General features: G+C 37.6%; 2 protein-coding genes across 2 annotated transcripts in view; both read left to right on the forward strand.

Moving 5' to 3' along the window:
- Nucleotides 1-269: 269 nt before the first annotated feature.
- On the forward strand, nt 270-2,299 carry LOC148083865 (transcription and mRNA export factor ENY2). Its single transcript, XM_087785828.1, has 5 exons — nt 270-300; nt 383-450; nt 533-603; nt 863-937; nt 1,674-2,299. The coding sequence occupies exons 2-5, from the start codon at nt 383-385 to the stop codon at nt 1,748-1,750; spliced, it is 291 nt and encodes a 96-aa protein (XP_087641954.1). The 5' UTR covers nt 270-300; the 3' UTR covers nt 1,751-2,299.
- A 6,605-nt stretch (nt 2,300-8,904) lies between these two features.
- pkhd1l1.1 (PKHD1 like 1, tandem duplicate 1) overlaps nt 8,905-18,966 on the forward strand; it is a 38,076-nt gene continuing 28,014 nt past the window's right edge. Inside the window, exons 1-25 of the mRNA XM_087787068.1 lie at nt 8,905-8,919; nt 9,690-9,799; nt 9,888-9,965; nt 10,034-10,175; nt 10,246-10,354; nt 11,469-11,526; nt 11,886-11,979; nt 12,046-12,099; nt 12,706-12,779; nt 12,877-12,919; nt 12,990-13,060; nt 13,118-13,228; nt 13,936-14,025; nt 14,290-14,555; nt 15,503-15,594; nt 15,663-15,822; nt 15,892-16,024; nt 16,135-16,278; nt 16,350-16,504; nt 16,843-16,953; nt 17,036-17,185; nt 17,249-17,373; nt 17,435-17,598; nt 17,673-17,842; nt 18,597-18,729. Coding sequence (XP_087643194.1) covers nt 9,742-9,799; nt 9,888-9,965; nt 10,034-10,175; nt 10,246-10,354; nt 11,469-11,526; nt 11,886-11,979; nt 12,046-12,099; nt 12,706-12,779; nt 12,877-12,919; nt 12,990-13,060; nt 13,118-13,228; nt 13,936-14,025; nt 14,290-14,555; nt 15,503-15,594; nt 15,663-15,822; nt 15,892-16,024; nt 16,135-16,278; nt 16,350-16,504; nt 16,843-16,953; nt 17,036-17,185; nt 17,249-17,373; nt 17,435-17,598; nt 17,673-17,842; nt 18,597-18,729 — 2,785 coding nt within the window. The 5' untranslated portion in view covers nt 8,905-8,919; nt 9,690-9,741. The remainder of the gene's footprint in view (nt 8,920-9,689; nt 9,800-9,887; nt 9,966-10,033; nt 10,176-10,245; nt 10,355-11,468; nt 11,527-11,885; nt 11,980-12,045; nt 12,100-12,705; nt 12,780-12,876; nt 12,920-12,989; nt 13,061-13,117; nt 13,229-13,935; nt 14,026-14,289; nt 14,556-15,502; nt 15,595-15,662; nt 15,823-15,891; nt 16,025-16,134; nt 16,279-16,349; nt 16,505-16,842; nt 16,954-17,035; nt 17,186-17,248; nt 17,374-17,434; nt 17,599-17,672; nt 17,843-18,596; nt 18,730-18,966) is intronic.

The following is an 18,966-nucleotide window of genomic DNA, read 5'->3' on the forward strand; positions in this document are numbered from 1 at the left end:
CAGCAGAGCTATGAAGGAAACACGTTTCCTGTTCCACGGAGGCATTTTCGAGGAGGACACATCAACCTGTAGGTTTATGGGAAACTGAGTTCCTTATAGCTTCTCCCCTGAAGCATTTTTGTTCAATCAAATGAATTAACGTTATTCAGTTAATAAACACCACCAAAAAAAACGTTTATTTTGTCATATTTTAAAAGCGTTTGAAAAGGATTTCTTGCAAGCGGAACTATTGTTTGTAGTAAGTGGGGGCGCTATTGTGGTGGGACAACGTGTTCCCCGGCACATCATCTCTAGAGAAAGGTACCGGTTTTTTATTATTATTGTAAAAGATATTGTTGTTATTTGAACGAACAACCTTTAAAACAGTAATGTTTTTGACCAGATGAACAGAGACGCCCAGGTGAAGACTGTTATCAACCAGAAGCTGATAGAAATGGGGGAGCGGGAGCGGTAAGATGCGGGGGTTCTGACCAGGGCTGTGAAAACTGTTCTTGGTATTTCATGAGAAAAATGTCCTAAACCTGTTTGGCAGGTTAAAAGAACTTCTCCGTGGAAAGTTGGTGGAATGTGGATGGAAAGATCAGCTTAAAGTTCACTGTAAAGGTAATGATTGTTTGTAACGTAATCGACTCTCGCCATGTGTCTACTTGTGTATTTTCCCTTTTCCTTAAAGCATTATTTTATTTCCTTTTCCAGTGTTAACTTGGAATATTTTTGCTGTTATCAATTGTATTTTGTTGAAAACCATCGGATCTACAGTATGTTGTTGTGATTGTACTTTTTGATATTTCTCCTTTTTTTTATGATTATTTTCTAAGACACCATCTTCATAATAACTGATGAACTTTATTGTGTTGTTCAGATGTGATCCGGGATAAAGGCCTCGAGCACGTGACGGTGGAGGACTTGGTAACAGAAATCACACCCAAAGGAAGAGGTTTGTTCAGTAAACCATTTTTACAATCCATTTTAAATGAACTGATGTCTTTATCCTATGCAACTCACAATGATTCAAACCCATGACCTTCTGTTCCAAAGCCTCAACTTCACTGATGTTCACCTGAAGATAAATCCTTCTTTAATGAAAATCCTCCAGATTTGCGCTCTCACTAAAGTTGTCCATGCGAGGGCGCTGTTACCTCGTGAGGCACTAAAATGTGATATAATAATAATAATAATTATAATAATAATAATCTCTATTTATATAGCGCCTTTCTAGACCAGGGTCACTTATCATTTAATTGTGTATACTGTACATATTTATTTAGATATAAAGATGTTGAAAACTACATACAGAATAACACATCATATTACAGTATAACGGGTACAACATGGTGAAAATGTAAATTGATGTGATCAGAAAAGGCCAGTCACACAAAATGAAATCAAAACTATTGAGTCGACTTGACTCGATGTATGCGGTTGTTACTTTGCTTTAAAAAAAAAAGCATTTTATTCATTTTAAATGAGCTGGAATTTTTTTTATTGCATCTATATATTTGATTTAACCACTGATTAACAGTAAGCTTTAAGCGAAAATGTATGGGTTATAGCAACACTATAAATATAAATATGCAAATGAAAAAAAAGTACTGAAAAAGAAAATTCTTAAAATTCTCTCACTCTCTCTCTCTCTCTCTCTCTCTCTCTCTCTCTCTCTGTCCTCTACGCAGCGCTGGTGCCAGACAGCGTAAAGAAAGAGCTTCTGCAGAGAATCCGAGCGTTTCTAGCTCAACACGGGACTTTGTGATTCATTGTTCAACTTGTATTCACTTCAGTAGATCCATCATTACCAAACCATCTAAGGTTGTTTTTTTTAAGTTGTGTTTATGGGTATAGTCTTTATTTAATTTTTGTAATACCTAAGTATGTTTAAGGGGTGTAACTGTATTGACGAATTTTTAATTCAATCTGAGTATTTCCACTGACCTAAGCATTCACAGCTTCAACCCTTTCAAACTTTCCTCTTGGCTTTAAAATGATACAGACTTTTTGAAAGCAAAATTCCAAAGAAAATTTAGACTCGACTGTAACAGGTTACTTACATCTTTTATTAAACCACTTAAATAGAAAAAATAAATAAAATCGATGAACAAATACATGTAGCTTTTGACAAATCTTTCCACCTTTATTATAACCGTAAAAACAAGGAATTTTCTTCAGTCGTCATAAATACATCCTACTTAAAGAATAAATTAAAGAGAATATATAAAGATAAATTATTCATTCAATAAGTAACACCTCTCTTCATTTTGTGTAATTGTTTTTTTCTTCATAATAAAATGCCTATTTTTGGTTATGATGCCTCCTCGTCTCTTCTTTCCAGCTGACGTGAGAATAACATCTTAAAATATCCGAGAATGTCCAAAATGTGTTGCTTTAATTGTAAAAAATCTTGCTCAACCAGAATCTTGTTTGTTTCTACGTCACTGACATTGAATCTTCTTGTATGTTTCTTTTTTATTCTCATTGTTCAAATTGTCGATGTAATTTTTACCAGCTTAACATTGAGATCTATGTTCTCGTTGAAGTATGTCAGACCATTCATCCGTCCTTTGTCCTGTTTGAGTGATGTTCGTGAGAACATGAGGTTTGAGGAGCATGTTGACAGTGATGGGTAAGTGCTTACATCACAGCTGAGATTGTAGCTTAAACGGGACACTGATGCTGTCAATCAAGGTAAAAATAAACATCTTTTGGGGCTGTAATTATACTTCTTATTGACAGAGGTATTTTTTTCTTGCGTACCGGTAGTTGTTAGCGGCATCGTGTTCCTTCTTAGAAGTGTTAAAGAATGACGCTTTAAACATTCAGCGGACAATAGCTTTGGTAATTACTGTATTAGGCCAGAGTTCATATCAAGGTCGACCCACTATGGTGAGTTTCACAACATGTGCTGGGTTACAAAACTTAGTATAAGTAGTTTTTCTTTACTCGTGATATAAAATAAAATGAATCCCCTGTATGATCTATTAAATAATCAACAGAAGGTTTTTTTTTCTAATGAAGGAGATCACATGTCTACTTTTACCAGGAACATTCCTTATTTGGAAGCTGTCTGGCCTGACAAATAAAATGAATGAAAAAGTAATGACTAGTGAAATGGTCCTTTATAAGTGATATACATTTGGTTGCCTTCAGAGTTATTACGAAATATTGAATGTAAATATTAATATACAAGATTGTTAAAGTAAAACTTGAAATAGTAACCTGTGAAGTAAAATAATGTGGATGTCTTTCATAAGTTACATAAATGTCGTGTCCATCAGAGTTTCAGTTAATTATTATTATTGCAAAATGTTCATGAAAATATTTCAATCGGACGTTTGAAGAACTAAGTTTGTGTGTAGTACCTTTATAGGTGAAGTAAGAGTTTTAGTTAAGGAGTTTTAAAGACTCTTATCCAAAGAAATCACCCCTCCTTTAAATTTTCATCTGTTATAGGGCGGTCCCTTAAACGACGTCTTCATAGGGAAATAAATGTATTTTGTCAGGAGAGTACGATGGAATGTTTTGGTCCTGTCAGGTGGGACGTTACTAAATCCTCTAAATGTCCTGGTTTTTGAGATTGTGTACCACGTATTTTAGCTTCGCACCTGAGACTATTGTAATAACTACACGTGTTCAGTCAGTGGTTCAATTTATACAGTTCAGCGCATCAAGTTAATTCCAGGAAAGCCACTGACGCGACACACACACCTGCCTTCACTTTTCAGTTATGAAGCAAAATTTCCACCCTCAACCCTCATCACTTTTGTATCACATTTTAGATGGAACACAGATAAAATCCAGACAGGAAGTGAAAAGACAATCACCTGCCTTTGAAGTGTGACACTTGTCCTCACCAAGTCAGGTAGAAAGATATGAGACTTCATTCCACTTCATGATTTCTCATAAAAAGTTTGTGACACGGCTTTTAACCCAGTCAGGTAGACAAGATCTGGCATCTACGGGCATCAGAGAAACTTGATCACATGTCAGGTGTGATCGCATTTGTGGCCAGGGTCACAGGGATGGGGCTAATAGGCCTTAGTTTAGAGTTTGTTTGTTCCAACAACGCCACCCTTGACGCACCAAGGAAATAATTTATATAAGAGCACTGAGGTCCACTCGGGAGTTATAGAGACGCAGGTCATTTTGTACAAAAATACTTTTATTAATCATAATCTTAGTAAAAACACCTTAAAAGACACCTAGTCGAGAACCAAGAACAGGGCTGAGGCCCACAGAGGAGGATGAGTCGAACGAAGAGGGGAATCCGAATCAAAAACACACAAAGATTCAAACCATATCAACCAGGTGAAGACACAGCAAACATGAGGGACACGACCACCTCGACACCGACCCACCACTGTGAGCTCAGCACCCGAAGAACAAGAGAGGCAGGTGAATAACAAAAGAAAAATGCCAACAAAAAAAAAATATAACCAAACAGATTAACAAAAAAAGAAAATTGAAGGGCTAAACACTTTTAACTTATTATAAACAAGGAAAACAAGTGTTACAAAATGGTTAACAAATATATGTTCAAAACAATAGGGAAGTGCTTAATCAGGTGCACTCTCTCTGGGGGTTCAAACTAGTATCGTGCTTCTTTAACTCCACGAATAAAAGAAGCGTTTAATCTGATCTGTCAGTCTTGTCAAACATTTAAAAACCCACCTTTATGATGTGGTGATTGGCTGGGAGATCTAATGAGCTCAGAATGAATCCATCATGCAACACTTTCAACAACACTCTCAGTAAAGGTGAACCGAAAAATTTCCATTCAGTCACAGCTGTCGATAGCTACAATTTAGAGTTTTATATACGGTGTAAATGGAAAATAAGTTGCCACGTGTAAAGTAAGATGTAATTATAAAATGTATAAAACTTTTCAGATGTAAGGGACATTTCCGGAGAAAGTTGAGATAATTACACTTTTTTAAAAATACATTTTTATTTCAACTGTTTATATTGACTCAGACAAAATGTAACATTTGTTGTCGTTGGATTAATTCTGGACCAGCTTGTTTTTTACTTACTATTCAAGGAGGTGAATTAATTAATAAAGAGACTCTAATTTAAACATATTCATGCAAATAAGGAAATCCTTGAATCTCAAATAAAGTCTCTTAAGCTATTAGTACACAATGAACCTATTTTATAAATAACGGAAAATTGTGTATTCGTTTTTATAACAAAGAATATAGATGGAAAAAGTGATCAGGTTTGAATAAATATCCAATAAAATACCTACTTTGACCGCGTGCTACTTTTATATTGTTTACATTTTTTTTAAATGGATCTGAATCAGTCTAGACCAGTTGTTTTCAAAGTGAAGGACACCAAGGGGGCCTCGAAAAGATTTGAGTGAAAGGAAAAATATAATTAAATATGCAAGAAATAGACATGTTTCTGATGGGAAAAGACCAAAAGTAGCGCAACAAAAGCCCTGTGTTGAAAGATTCTGCTGCTAAAATCTCTTAAGAGTAAATCAAAGTAACGAAATACACTATTAACAGTGAAAGGTGGGAACATTTGGTCCAAACAAAACAAGGATAAACAACCACAGCTCATCTATATCATATTCATTTTTGAGTTGATGTTTTCCTTATACAAAGTTGAACCAGACTTGGTGACTGAGTGGCGCCTGGTCTGGAATCTGTGGACAGAGGTAACAACAGATTATCAGAGCGATTAATTTCTTTTGTACTCAAGATGGTCTCACAGCTTCACAGATGAGCCTCAAATTATACTGGAAATACCTGCTGTGTCAGAGACTGTGTTTCCACTGAAGCCTTTTTGTAGACAAACTGTCACGATGTACTTCATAATTATCCCTCTTTTTGTATTGTGAAGCGTGACAGCAGATCACGTTTGAGAAATGATGGTTAGGTCACGACAGAATGTGATCAATGTCACAGCGATGAGTTCAGAGATTCTCCTTCTGAAGGAACTACGCAGTTCCACGAGTAGATCTGTCTCACCCTGGGGTTTCAATGGGTTCACAATTGTTATCAGTTAATGGTCAGGAGTCGAGGACAGAAACATTTACTGTTAATACATCTGAGATAAACGGCAGGTGGTTTGTGGATTCACCTCATCTCATTTTATCATCCATATTTCCCCAACTACCTTTGAGAAAGTAGATGTACATAAATCACCCTTTTCTCAGTGGCTGCTTGTCAGATAGGGTTTCTTCAAAGACAAAAATAAATAAAAACATCCTATTATCAATATCAGATCTAAATACCTCTATGTTTTTAAAAGGTATTTGTATCGGGCAGATACCAGAACAATACCAGAGACACATTTGGTTGTTTTTTTTTCATATACAGTGCATGACCAAAAATATAGGACCACCTATTTTCAGAGGGTGACTTATATAAATAAAAAATCCATGGACTTTTTCTTTGAAGAACCAAAAGAGGGTTATCTGGTTATTTGTTTATATCACAAACAGCGTTTTCCACTTCTTCTTCCCTGTGAAGAATCTAGAGATGGTTATTAAGTGTGGCTTTCAAAAAAAAAACCAATACATTTGATCATCGCACTTTTTCTATGACCAACTGACCCCCAATTGAGGAAGGAAATAGTTATGTGGCCCTCCCAGGAAAAATTTTGAGGTCCTCTGCTTTATATTATTTATATTTCTAATTGTTGTGTTTAGGGTTTAATCTCTTTAGACTTTTACTAGTCTCCAGTTTCTCTCCAATTATACTTTTGTGTTCCCACGACTGACTTGATTAACATGGTCTGTCAATCAAAATGCCTCTTTAAAGGCTAGTGTTGCAGGAGACACACCTTTTTTATTTAGAACATGTAAGGTTGCCGTTGTCCAGAGGTTCATCTTTCTGTTGCTACAAAACAAGTAGAAGGTATGAATGGATTTCAATGGCATTGTCATGAAATGTTGACAGGAAGGCTGGAAAACGTCTGATGAGATTTTCTGTAGGGGTTTGTTAGTATCTCAGTCTATAGATAGAAGTATTTTAGGTCGGGTAAAAATCCCCAAATCTGCACAATGTGAGTGGATTTTCTGGAAATACATGTCTTCAGTGATATTTTCTTTTACTGTTACTCTGCTCTTTACTCCTGTATTTCCTCGTGATAAGTCAGTATCCTTCCCTCGCTCTCCTTTGACTAGGAAGAAGTATAAGCAGTCTTGGGCTGGCAGGGAAAAAACAACGTTTTATTTTAAGGCACATTATTTACAAGTAAATGATCTTCGTGGCCGATGGTGTCCCTCAAACACTGGCTGGTTACAATCGTCTTCCATGATTGCTGGCTGTGACGAAAAGCTACATATGATTTCATGTTTCTTATGCAATTTACAGAAAACTGGGTCAGCAAATTTGATTGCAGCCCGCTGCTATTTATAAAAATGACTTAATCTTTACTCAGATCTGTGGTTTAAACCCCTAAAAAAGAGGAACTAAAACTGACGTAATCAAGAAAAACTCAATACTTGATGACGTTCATGAAGTTGTTGACATAATAAGAGGCCCAGTATTGTACCAAGAGGAACGCCATGGTTCGATTTATTGGTGCCATCTTTCATTTAGATCTAATGCGAAATGTTCTGATCAGTATTTATGTGAAGGTCTAAATGCTAAATCTAAATCTTTCGGCTTTATTTTCAGCTGATTCAGAGATTTCTCTTACTTTACCAACGTTATTAATCCTATGCTACATTGTTGTTGCAGGACTTCCACGGACGGAGCAGAAGCCAAGTGAGAAGTGATAAAATGACTCTTTAAGAGCAGCAGACGCTGGTGTAGACGTGTCACGGGAGAAAGAGGGATGTGAGGATTATGATGTCATCACTAGGCTTCAACATGCTGATGGTTGAGTCTGAGCCTGGAGTGAGGAAGTCCTGCAAGAACTCTCAGATCGAAGGCTCCAGCTGAGCTCAGAAGCTGTCACAAGATGAATGTAGTTGGAGCTTGAACAAGAACTTTTTGAAATAATAATCCATGCCAGCGTAATATCAAGTGTTGCACTTGAAAACCATATCTTTAAAGATATAGCTTTGTTCTACAAACTATCCTAAACTTAACCACCTTGTATGGACTTTGGAAAAAAAAGAGAAAAACTGTGTTATCCCTAAAAGATTAAACATATAGAAAATAAACTTACGTTGTTGTTATTAATTATTATTATTAGTAATATATTTGGTTTTCTTATTATTTTTGTTTTAATTCACATTCTTTTAATTATTTATGTCATTTTATTTTGTCATCACAAACAATTCCACTTTTGTCTTTTTCTAATACTACTAGTAGAGAATAATTCTTAATTATTTTTTAGTTCTAATAATAAAATTTTCATAATTATTGCTTCACATTAGATGCTTTAATCACATATAATTTATATCCAGCTATCATCGTATTCAACCGATATAAATATGTTATTACAAATATACCAGTACAATACATTTAAAAATGTTATTTATTTTGTTTTGTTTTGTTTTTTATTCATTATTTATATGGGATTTAACATTGCTACCACAAACAATTCCAGTGTTGGGTTTTAATTGCTTTTTTGATCTCAGTAAGTCAAAATAAACATGAATTAACATTAAACATTAATATTAAAAGTAGAGTAAATGTTTTAAAAATCCTGTTATTCAAAGAGTTTTTCATCAGGATTCTTTTCAGAATTGGGGTACTGTTTTTATCAAAAGTGAAATGATGAAATAACTTGTCTTGTCTGTTCTTTTTATAGCATCACTTCTTCGAAAGTCTGACTTCATGTTTCCCGTCTTTGTAATTGTTACTCATGGTCCGATGTGAAATCATGTTTTGCCCCACAGAACATTGCTGAGATAGGAGCACAGTCTCCTCCCACTCTCAGGTGGAAGGTGGAGTCCAGTCTGTATCAGGAGCAGCAGCCGGGCTGCAGCAGGCTCTCAGTGCAGGTGATCCATGGAAGCAGGTAAGAATCTCACCAGCAACCACTGCTTTTTAGACAACATTTATAGAAGATGCAATTACAACACGAGATCATTCCAACAATGTGTACCCGTGTTGCTACTCTTGCACTCTCAGTTTTGGTGTTCCAACGTAACATTTAGAAATGTTGGTTTAGGAGGAGTTCTTTATTTGAAGTGATGGGAACGTCGAGTCAGATAAGGAGGAAAGGTATATAGAACAACTGTGGCCTGATGAAATGATTTCTTTTGTTGCAGCCATAGGTTTAATCTTGGAGAGACAAGACAACAAGTTCCTACCATAATTGTGTTGATATGTAATCCACTCTGGCTGTCAGAAGAAACAACTTTGGGTAGATGGAACAGTATAGCTTCAGTGGTTCATGTTCTACACTAGGCTTACGTTTTCAAAACAATTTGTGACATCAGAACCTTCTCCCCTCAGGACGAGGTGACAGTTTCGCTGTCCATTCGGAAATAGAGCTTTTTTTCCTACTTGACAAAAAACCCAAACAAAAGCTTGTTTCTACTTGAGACCTTGGCTCCTCCAGGCTAATTGGTGATGTCAAAATAGAGTCTTTGTGAAAGCCACAACATGCATGAATCATGATTGAAATTATTAAAGAACTTTTCTTATGTAAGAAAAGCGAAGTCCGTTATTAAGGCTGTGATTTCATATTTTTGGTGCTAATTCCATGTGAGACATTTGTCAAAGATGCTCAAAATTAGAAACATTAAAGATGATAAATAGTACGATTGCGATTTTTCTTCAAAGTTGTCACAAAGTGAGACACCAAAGAAATCGTGGGACTGCAGGAATCGACAAGATGAAGTGGCTGGTCGGAGCCGCCGCTCTGCTTCTTGTGCTTTCCTGCTGCAGCTGCAGTAAGAATTCCATCAGTAGCAATATTTCAAAATGATACTTCTCTGAATTACAACAGAACACATTAGTTTTTCCTCATTTTCTTCACAGATGACTTGCGTATAGATAGCATTCAACCACGTCGAGGGAGTTTGAATGGAGGAACAAAAGTGACCATTTTTGGAGCTGGTAAAGTTTATTTTTCTCTAACTCTGTTTTATTATTTGTGCTTGTCATAAAAGATGTCTCTTCTTAAGGTTTCTCGCTGGAGAATAAGTTACAGCTCGACCCCAACGCTGAGCCCAGCATCACCGTGACCCTGATGACCGACTCCTACAGCTTCAGCTGCCGGGTGGAGCGAGACTCCACACACGACCACCAGATCCACTGTGAAACCAGGTAGCTCGCTGACTCACGGTGTCACACAATCGGGCGGGAAAAATAAAAGTCTTGGGCTTGATCTTTGCAGCGAGATGAGAAGCGGCAAATATTGGGTCAACGTCACGGTGAACGGCGTCCACGTGCCTGTGGAAAAGCAGTGTCGCGGAAACTACAAGTCCTACAAATGCAGTTTCTATGTGAGTCCATGCAACGGAAACACACACTAAATATTGATTTTTAATTGGTGGCCAACACTCGTGCCTAAAGTTGCTAATAGTACATTGACTATCCTATGCAACTCATCTCTAAATAATTCATGAGTTCAATGATGTTCAAGGATGGTCAAAGATAAACAGCTGTTACCAGGTAGACTTGACAGCAGCACACCTGAGCCACAACACTTGAGGAAACACAGACACAAGTATGACGATTATGTGAAAACCTCAGTCTGGTTTTGAACCTGAAAGATGAGATGACACGAGAAAACAGAAAAATACTTCTACACTTACAGCGTGACCACTAATCATATGTCATAGTTGTATCAACGGCTTTCCTGAGTTATTTAATTCAATAATGTAATTGTAAAATGAAAGTAATTCTTCTTAAATTTGGTTTTACACAGTTTGGCCCGGGGCTACTTTTACGGATAGTTTTTCACAAATTCCACTCGGCCTGTCATGAAATGCATTTTGTTGTGGTCTTGCAAAATAATTTCTTATTTTCCAATTATTATTCAAAATAATCTGCGCTTCAGCTCGTGACTCCATTTACCGCGAAACCTTCACGACAAGAGTGCTTCAAGTATCTCTTGCTATAATGGGGGAATAACTTTAATAGATTGAATGTTTATCACAATTCAATAATTTGCAAGAATAATGTAAAAATAATAATATTAACCAAATTTTGCTTAGACATTAAACACAGAGACACAAGTATGAAGATTATGTGAAAACCTCAGTCCGGTTTTTGAACCTGAAAGATGAGATGACACGAGAAAACAGAAAAATATACTCAGGCTTGTCCATAGATGATGAAACGATGACCAATTAAAAAAAGCTGTTTCGGTAATCATGAACTTTACTGTACAATTGTTGCAACTTTAGGAGTTCATTGAATAAAAGTAAGTAAGTAAGTAAGTAATTTTTATTTATATAGCGCTTTTCCAGACCAGGGTCACAAAGCGCTTTAACAATCAAAACAATACTCAAAAAAGTATAAACTTTAAAGATCAAGATAATACTGAGAACAACACAGGAGTTCCAGAAAATCAAGGAAAAGGCAACAACAATAACAAGTGTTTCTCTCCCACAGGTGGTCTGGTACAGCACACCCACCATTAACAGACTGAACGTCAGCAGCGGCCTCCCAAGTACGAACTCTTTCAGGGACATTCTAAAAAAAAAAATCAACCATTTTTTGGATAAAATTGTCTCTAATTGTTTTTATTGTGGCCATGCAGAATGCTAGCTGTGCTAAGCTAAGAGAGCAGCTTTAATTTGCTTCATTTACATTAAAAAAAATGGTTTCTTATTTATGATGTGTTAGGGATGGTTAATCATTTGTTTGGTTCTCATGTGATAATAAAAAAAAAAATCAAGTATTAAAGGCATAATTTATATATTTTAAATTTCTTTGTGCACTGGCAACACAAGGGATACCACAAACGTATTTGTTTTATAGTCACAAAAAGCACTTAAGCAGACTTAATAAAATGACTCAACCCTGCAGAGAGCACGGTGCAGGCATGTGGACGGATGTATACCGACGTCTATGGAAGCAACACTGCCGTTAGCTCCAACGGTATCGCCGCCAGATTTCTGAGGTACACGTCAGGAAACTTGAATCGCGAGTCATCAAATCAATGATTTCATGGACTTGTCATCACCAGAGCGTACATGGGAGGAATGACCTGTGAGTTGCTGCGACCAAACTCAGATGAGCTGTGAGTAGCATTCAAATATTAAGATGAAATTCTAACCATGAGAAACAACGGGTTTACGTTGATGATGTCATAACTTAGTAAGTAAGTCATTTTTATTTGTATAGCGCTTTTCCAGACCAGGGTCACAAAGCGCTTAAACAATCAAAACAATATTCAATAAAGTATATACTTTAAAGATCAAGATAAAACTGATAACACAACAGGAGTTCCAGAAAAGCCTGAAAAAATAAAAGCAAAAATGTTTATCGTTCATTGATTTTCCTGTCCCTTATTCCCTTAATGGGGTCCAACACAGCCACTCACACACTCACAGAGACAATTTAGAACAAAAATTTGTGTTCTTAAAAATAAATCTAAAAAAAGGTTTATAATCGGTACAAAAAACCTCTTATGTATTCAGAACAGAGCTGCCATTTAAAAAATACATTCAAAATAAAGATGACCTGTTTTGAAATAAATTAAAACAACTTAAAAATAAAAAGTGTATATTTTCAATCATATATAATAGTGTGAAAATGCAAAATCCTATTTTTGTCAAGATGATTGTAGAAAAATTGAGGTTAAAAACAACCAGATTCTGAGCTAAACAGCTGTTGTCACCCGAAGGTACGGGCTGAAGCTGGATACAGAAACATCTCATAGCGGATGCATAACTTGCATGGTGTCAGGAACTTATGTTGGTGAGTGTGTTATTGTTACAGCTTTCTTTGTGATCATTTGGACGTCATTTTCCTCCACATATGTAACTTTTTTTTCTTGCTTATCGCCTCTGAACAGGAGCCCAGAATATGAGCTACATCATTGACAGTTTATTTGGAAGGTAATTTTGAAATGCATCATATTGTTGTTTTTGTGTCTCGTAACTTTTTCCTCCTCATCGCCGTCAACAGGAGTTTACCAGACAAGTCGTCTTACAAAATCTTTGCTAACGACAAGTTAGGGATGTTTCAGACGTACGCTGGTAAGTTCTCATTCACTCGTTCATCACCTATGATCTTCTAAACATGTTGCTCCGCAGAGATACGAGCTGTAACACCATCCGAGGGGAGTTTGATGGGCGGCACCCGGATCACCGTTCATGGACACTTCTTCGACCAAACAGACCACCCTGCACGTGTCCTGGTCGGAGGTAACCATCTCAACAAGGGAAAGCTTTGTTTTCTGAAAACGTGACAACAGTTCAGAGAAGACAAAAGTCTCAGATGAGCGATCCGTCGAGAGCCCTGGTGATAAGCCTTTGCATCGCGACACACATTCTTTCAGACAAAAGAAAAATCTCACAGTTGAAAAACACTTCCAGACACACATTTCTAACATATTTCTGCCTTAAAACATGACAATGAATTTCTACCTTGATCCTGCTTTCCATTACCTAGAATGAGGCTCAACAGATATAAGCCTTCTGATTCTGATAGAAATTCATTGTCATGTTTTGAGATTCTGAGACAACACAAGGGATACCACAAACGCATTTGTTTTCGGGGCTTCGGATCACCTTGACCAAGAGATAACACGAGTGTTAATAAAGTGTTGCTCTCTGTTCAATAGAGGTTGTTGGCGCTAATAAGGGAAATTCTTGTAATTAAAGACACAAAGCTTATATTTTTCACATTTTCAAATGTTTAAAAATTAAAAAAAATGTTGTCTGTCTGCCAAGAATTCTGGACGTGGTAAGGAGTACATAGTGTGGATTGTCATTTTATCACGGACAGGACAAAGGTTTTTGAGAAGCCGTATGATTCGTTGATGTTTTAACTGTGGATTGAGCGAAATAATGTCGATGTGACGCGTCAGCCGTCATGTAACGCACATCGTGCTGAACTCCGTCCTCCTCAGGTCTACCGTGTTCCATCGTGAGTCTCACCGACACCCAGATCGTCTGCATTACTGCGGAGAATCAACATCCAGAAACTGGCATCTTCCCTGGTGAGACCGTCCCACTTCATTCCGTGTTGTTTGTAGGTTGTATGATCACATGAATACATAAGTCGAACTTTATTTACAAAGTTATTTCACACAAGACTCATTGATTAATTTCTATGGCTAAGATAGTATTATCTGACTCTATTTCCTTCTGTACGTAAATGAAATGTGATATTATACTGTAATATATTGGTAATTATTGACTTCATTGTATATTAGAGTAGAAAATATTAAAGTCATTCTTCTTCCATCGTCACTGTCAACCAGGCAGCAGAGGCTTGAGGGTGGAGATGTGGAACGAGACTCGGTGGAAGGCGCTGTCTGACATCCCGACCTTCAACGAGAACACCACCGGATACCGGACCTTCTGGATTGAGCAGATGCCGTACACCTTCAAAAAGGAGGAAGACTATTTCAGCACTCGGACACGAGGCTTCTTCGTTCCGCCTAAAACCGACGACTACAAGTTTTATCTCCACTGTGACGACCAGTGCGAGCTTTACCTGAGCAACTCGACCAAGCCCGAGTTCAAGGTTCGTGAAGAACTAGCTGTTAAATAATTTCATTTAGAATCCATATTCCAACATGGATCCATCAGCATACAGGTACAGGTCATGCTGGTCAATCATAGATCCACTGCTTTTTCACTCAAAGTTAATGTGTTAGAACAAGAGTTTAATCATCATTTAATGCAGTGAAAACAAGTTACGGTCAAAAAGTAAAGACAGTAACAACGCATTTTCTCATTCAGAACTTCAAAATAAAAGCTCCTATATCTTTGACCACACTGTCACATTGTCAGTAATTAGGAATTAGCATCTATACTTACCAGCGTGACTTTGCGGTGATTTCCTTTTGATGTTGTCATAAATAAACTTACACTTATACATATATATACATATATATATATATATATATACATATATATATATATATATATATACATATATATAACTTATACATTTTGAGGATTTAAAATACCTTATATTCTCTGGTTAACTAACATAGTTTCTAATGAAAACCGCCGGCCACATGAAATCTGATAAAAGAGCCACAAATGGCCCCCAGGACACAGTTTGGTCTGTATGAGAAGCGATTATTTTAAAAATCGTTTCATTTCAGCAACTCTAACCATTCTTCATCAAATCGCAACTGAATGCAATTTCTTTTATACCAGTTTATATGTTTTTCATCTCATTTAAAGAACATTCATTAACTTATTAACTTTTATAAACTAATTATATTCATGTTTTTGTCAATATTTCCCTTTATTTTCTTACAATTTCCATTTTGGGTGTTAAGTTAGCATTAAATCAACATCATCATCGAGAGATGAGTTGTTGCTGATTAAAGTATATATACAAAAAATGTATCTACATTGATGTGTCTAATTTATCTTTATGCGACGCAATAGCAGATTCATTGAACAATTAAGGATTTCACCTGGTGATCGTTAATAATTCAATGACTTCCCCAACAGGAGAAAATTGCCAGTCAGCCACGCTATGTAGCCAGCTATCTGCACTTGCATTCGCAGAGGTCGCGGGTGTTGTCTCTGAAGGCAGGTGAACCGTAAGTAAAAAAGTTAGTCAACGATTGTGTTGACTTTCTTGATCTTTAACTGAATGGTCCCTATGCAGTCTTTACCTGGAGTATCTGCAGAAAGAATACGGGGGTTTGGCTCACATCAACCTGGCCTTGTACAGAACCAAAAGCCCATTTACAGAAACACAGTCGGACGACGCTGAGAATACGATTCAGCAAATCGTTGCCAATTACGATGTTGCCGACCTCAAACAGGTAAACACTTGCAGATAACATCCTGAAACGTTGCAGAGCGAATCATCATGCTCCTTTTGTCGGGTTCAGGAAATCCTATTTAATTCTTGGACCGGCACCACGGCAGTGAAGGAGCAGCAGAAGATCAGCGTTACCAGCATGTGCACGGCCCCTTTTTGTGATAGTACCTTTTTTGTGCTGGGCTACGGAGCAGCACGCACTGGTAATCATTTTAACATAGCTGAACCTTAAATAGTCGTCCGCTGCTACTGGCATTTCCAGATCTTTCAATACGTCCTATGTCTTAAAATACGGTTGTCTCGTCTTCCTCAGGTCCAATCGCGGTAAGTGCATCAGCAACAGACATGGAGGACGCGTTGAACAGTCTGTGGAGCATCAAGCCCGACATGGTTCAGGTCACCAGGGTGGGTCGGAGTCAAGGAGTGGACTTCACTGTCGTGTTCAACTCAGTCAGAGGTGAATATCGGAGACGGCGTTAAAATGGCCGCTCGCACTGTGATATCAACGCTGTCTTCTTTCGCCGGCAGGGGATTTTGACATGCTTAGCTCTTACGTCTCCGGTGCCGATCCGGTCATCTCTGTTAGTGAAATCACCAAAGGACAGAGTGACTTGTCCACCTTCACTCTGGTCTGGGACGGTGTACAGACCCAACCCATCAAATATAACGCACCTGCCTCAGAGGTGGGACTCCAGTAAATATGATATGAATGCATCACACTTATCACAGTATTCTGTACTTCCTTGAATATGTCGCTTTTTTCCCCAAAGCTTGAGGGGGTCCAAAGGAAACCAGTAAAACCAGCCTTGCCAGAGTTTTTGTTTTAGTTACTACACCTTGATGTCAGACAAATAGCATAGCTGTAGTCGGATCATTATAAACAACGGTACTGATGCATGGAGCAAAACTGATGTTCTTACCAAGAAAGAAATAGGCAGTTAAAAGCATTGATAATAGTTGTGTACTTGTGTACAACACCAGGTCAACATGAACTGTAAACTTGGTACTTTTGTGTGAGCAGGTTGAAACAGCATTGCTTGACCTTATGGAAGCTGGTTGTCCAGAAGAAATCCTGCAACCTGAAGGAACTTATGTTAAATTCTTCAAAGACTACGAAGGCGACAACTCTCAGGTCAGTGCAATACGACAGTGGCTTGAATCGTCATTTGAATCCATCAATAACAAGACCCGCTTTCCATTCTTACCATTCTCAGTTCAACAGTCCAGAAAAAGGAACCCCAGTGAAGAACTCCGGTTTCTGTGGCCGGTGGTCTCTTAAGAACGCGCAGATCCTGTTCATGGACGGTTATTTAGATGCTTCTAAAAAAGGGTACGGAGCAATTTCCACCGACCTGTTTCCCATGGTAAGACAATGAATAGTTCTATTGAAGTTACATGTTGAAATCATTTGACTTCTCTGCTCTCAGCTGTGCTTGGCGTACAAGGGGAGCCTAAAGGATGAAATTGGGATGAAGTTTACGTACAAGGACCTTCAGGGAAAGGTTACCGAACAGATCGAGAAGTTTAACAGCGTCTTCAATAGCGAAGAAACGTCAGTACATGAAAGTTTAAGTGTTTTGTCTTGAAACATTAACTTTATCTTTGACGGGCAGGTGGAGCTACAAGTGCATAAACATGGGAGGTTTTCTCCAGGATTCTTTTATTGGATCAGAACACACGGTCAAAGAAATTTATCTCTACAAGGACTCGTCAGGGCAGGATTTCCACGTGGATGCTGTTTATATTGGGAAACGGATGACGACAAATAAACCAAATGGTGACATTGTCTTGATGTTTTTCTTTTTGTACGAATCTTGATGTGACCCTGACTGAAAACAAATTTGATTACAGTTATTCATACGTTGAGGAGACCAACACCATTTGAAAACATTGGCATTTCCTTGGAAACACTTACGGTTTCTCAAGGAACTCCGGATCCCTCCCAAATCCTTTATGTGGTCGACGCCATTGCTGTGGACTGTGGTTATGGATTCCCGATGATGAAAATGGGATTCATGACGGTAAAAGAGTCTTTGGTTATTAATGATAATAACAACAATATTTGTCCTGTCAAAGTTCACACAGAATCATTCAGCTATCTTTATAATTTAACATGATCTATTGCCAATGATCCTTCGTTGATTGTAAAACAGTCACATTATTACCAGTACCTCAGGCTGGATGATTCCCCTTTAGATTCTCTTTGTAGACTTGATGGCACACTGTTGGATTTGTACATGTGACTTTCTGAGTGAAATCCTGAAGTAGCCGAGGGCCAGCTGGTTTAGTTTCATTCATAGAGGGGCCCACGGTGTCCTGGACATCTCACCTTTCAGAATCATATAGAGAAAGAACCAGCATTTCACCTATAGATCTGCAACACTGATACTCATCTACTAATGCGCTCATAACCCCTTACTTTACATCATATTTTAAACTAGTTCCAGATTTCAGTCTTAGGACTTTTTTTTATTTGTTCTGTATTGTTAGTTGTCCATTTGCATGTCCAAGTTCTAATGACCAATATCTTCTATATTTCGAGAAACTTGTTTGGCTTTAGAAGGTCGTCCTTGAGAGAACTTAACATGATCTGTTTGAGTCAGATGAGTTCAGTTTTTTTAGGGAAGTGAACTGAACTTTTTCTTGCCTACCTGAGCTCCAATCAAAAACACACATCAGATCAGCTTCTGTAGCATTGCTAGCTTTTAAATATGTTTGCCAAATACTATTTTTACTGGCTATCACTTATGTTTGCTTTTTGTGCTTTATTTAAAGGATACAACGCCAACTGAGGACATGGCCTATTTCAACATTGGCGAAGCTTCTGTCAATATAACCTATGTGAACAGAGCCACCCCGGCGTTAAAGGGCACTTTTAACATTGAGTTTGATGGTGGCCGAGCTGATGGTAAGTTCCAGTAGTTGAAAAAAGTTTCAAATAGCACTGGAATAAGACTGAAGAATGTTTGCTTTGCTGCCCAGTGTAGTAGTACTCTATGAAACCAGGTACACTTAACTAATCCAAATTATTTTTAGTCATTTCTATGCAGGACATATACTGTATAACCTACATATTCCTAACTCAAGCTTAAATCCCAGGCTTTTTCATAGAACAATTCATCTCTACCATTACATAACCAACAAG

This window comes from Callionymus lyra, chromosome 3 (genome assembly GCF_982586985.1).
Source record: "Callionymus lyra chromosome 3, fCalLyr1.hap1.1, whole genome shotgun sequence".
In the NCBI taxonomy this organism is placed as follows: Eukaryota; Metazoa; Chordata; class Actinopteri; order Syngnathiformes; family Callionymidae; genus Callionymus; species Callionymus lyra.

What these genes read in the sequence shown, in the direction of transcription:
- LOC148083865 (XM_087785828.1), top strand. Translation starts at nt 383, where the DNA reads ATGAACAGAGACGCCCAGGTGAAGACTGTTATCAACCAGAAGCTGATA. An exon ending in GAAATGGGGGAGCGGGAGCG is followed by an intron (nt 451 to 532) that starts GTAAGATGCGGG and finishes CCTGTTTGGCAG; the next exon opens with GTTAAAAGAACTTCTCCGTG. An exon ending in AATCACACCCAAAGGAAGAG is followed by an intron (nt 938 to 1,673) that starts GTTTGTTCAGTA and finishes TCCTCTACGCAG; the next exon opens with CGCTGGTGCCAGACAGCGTA.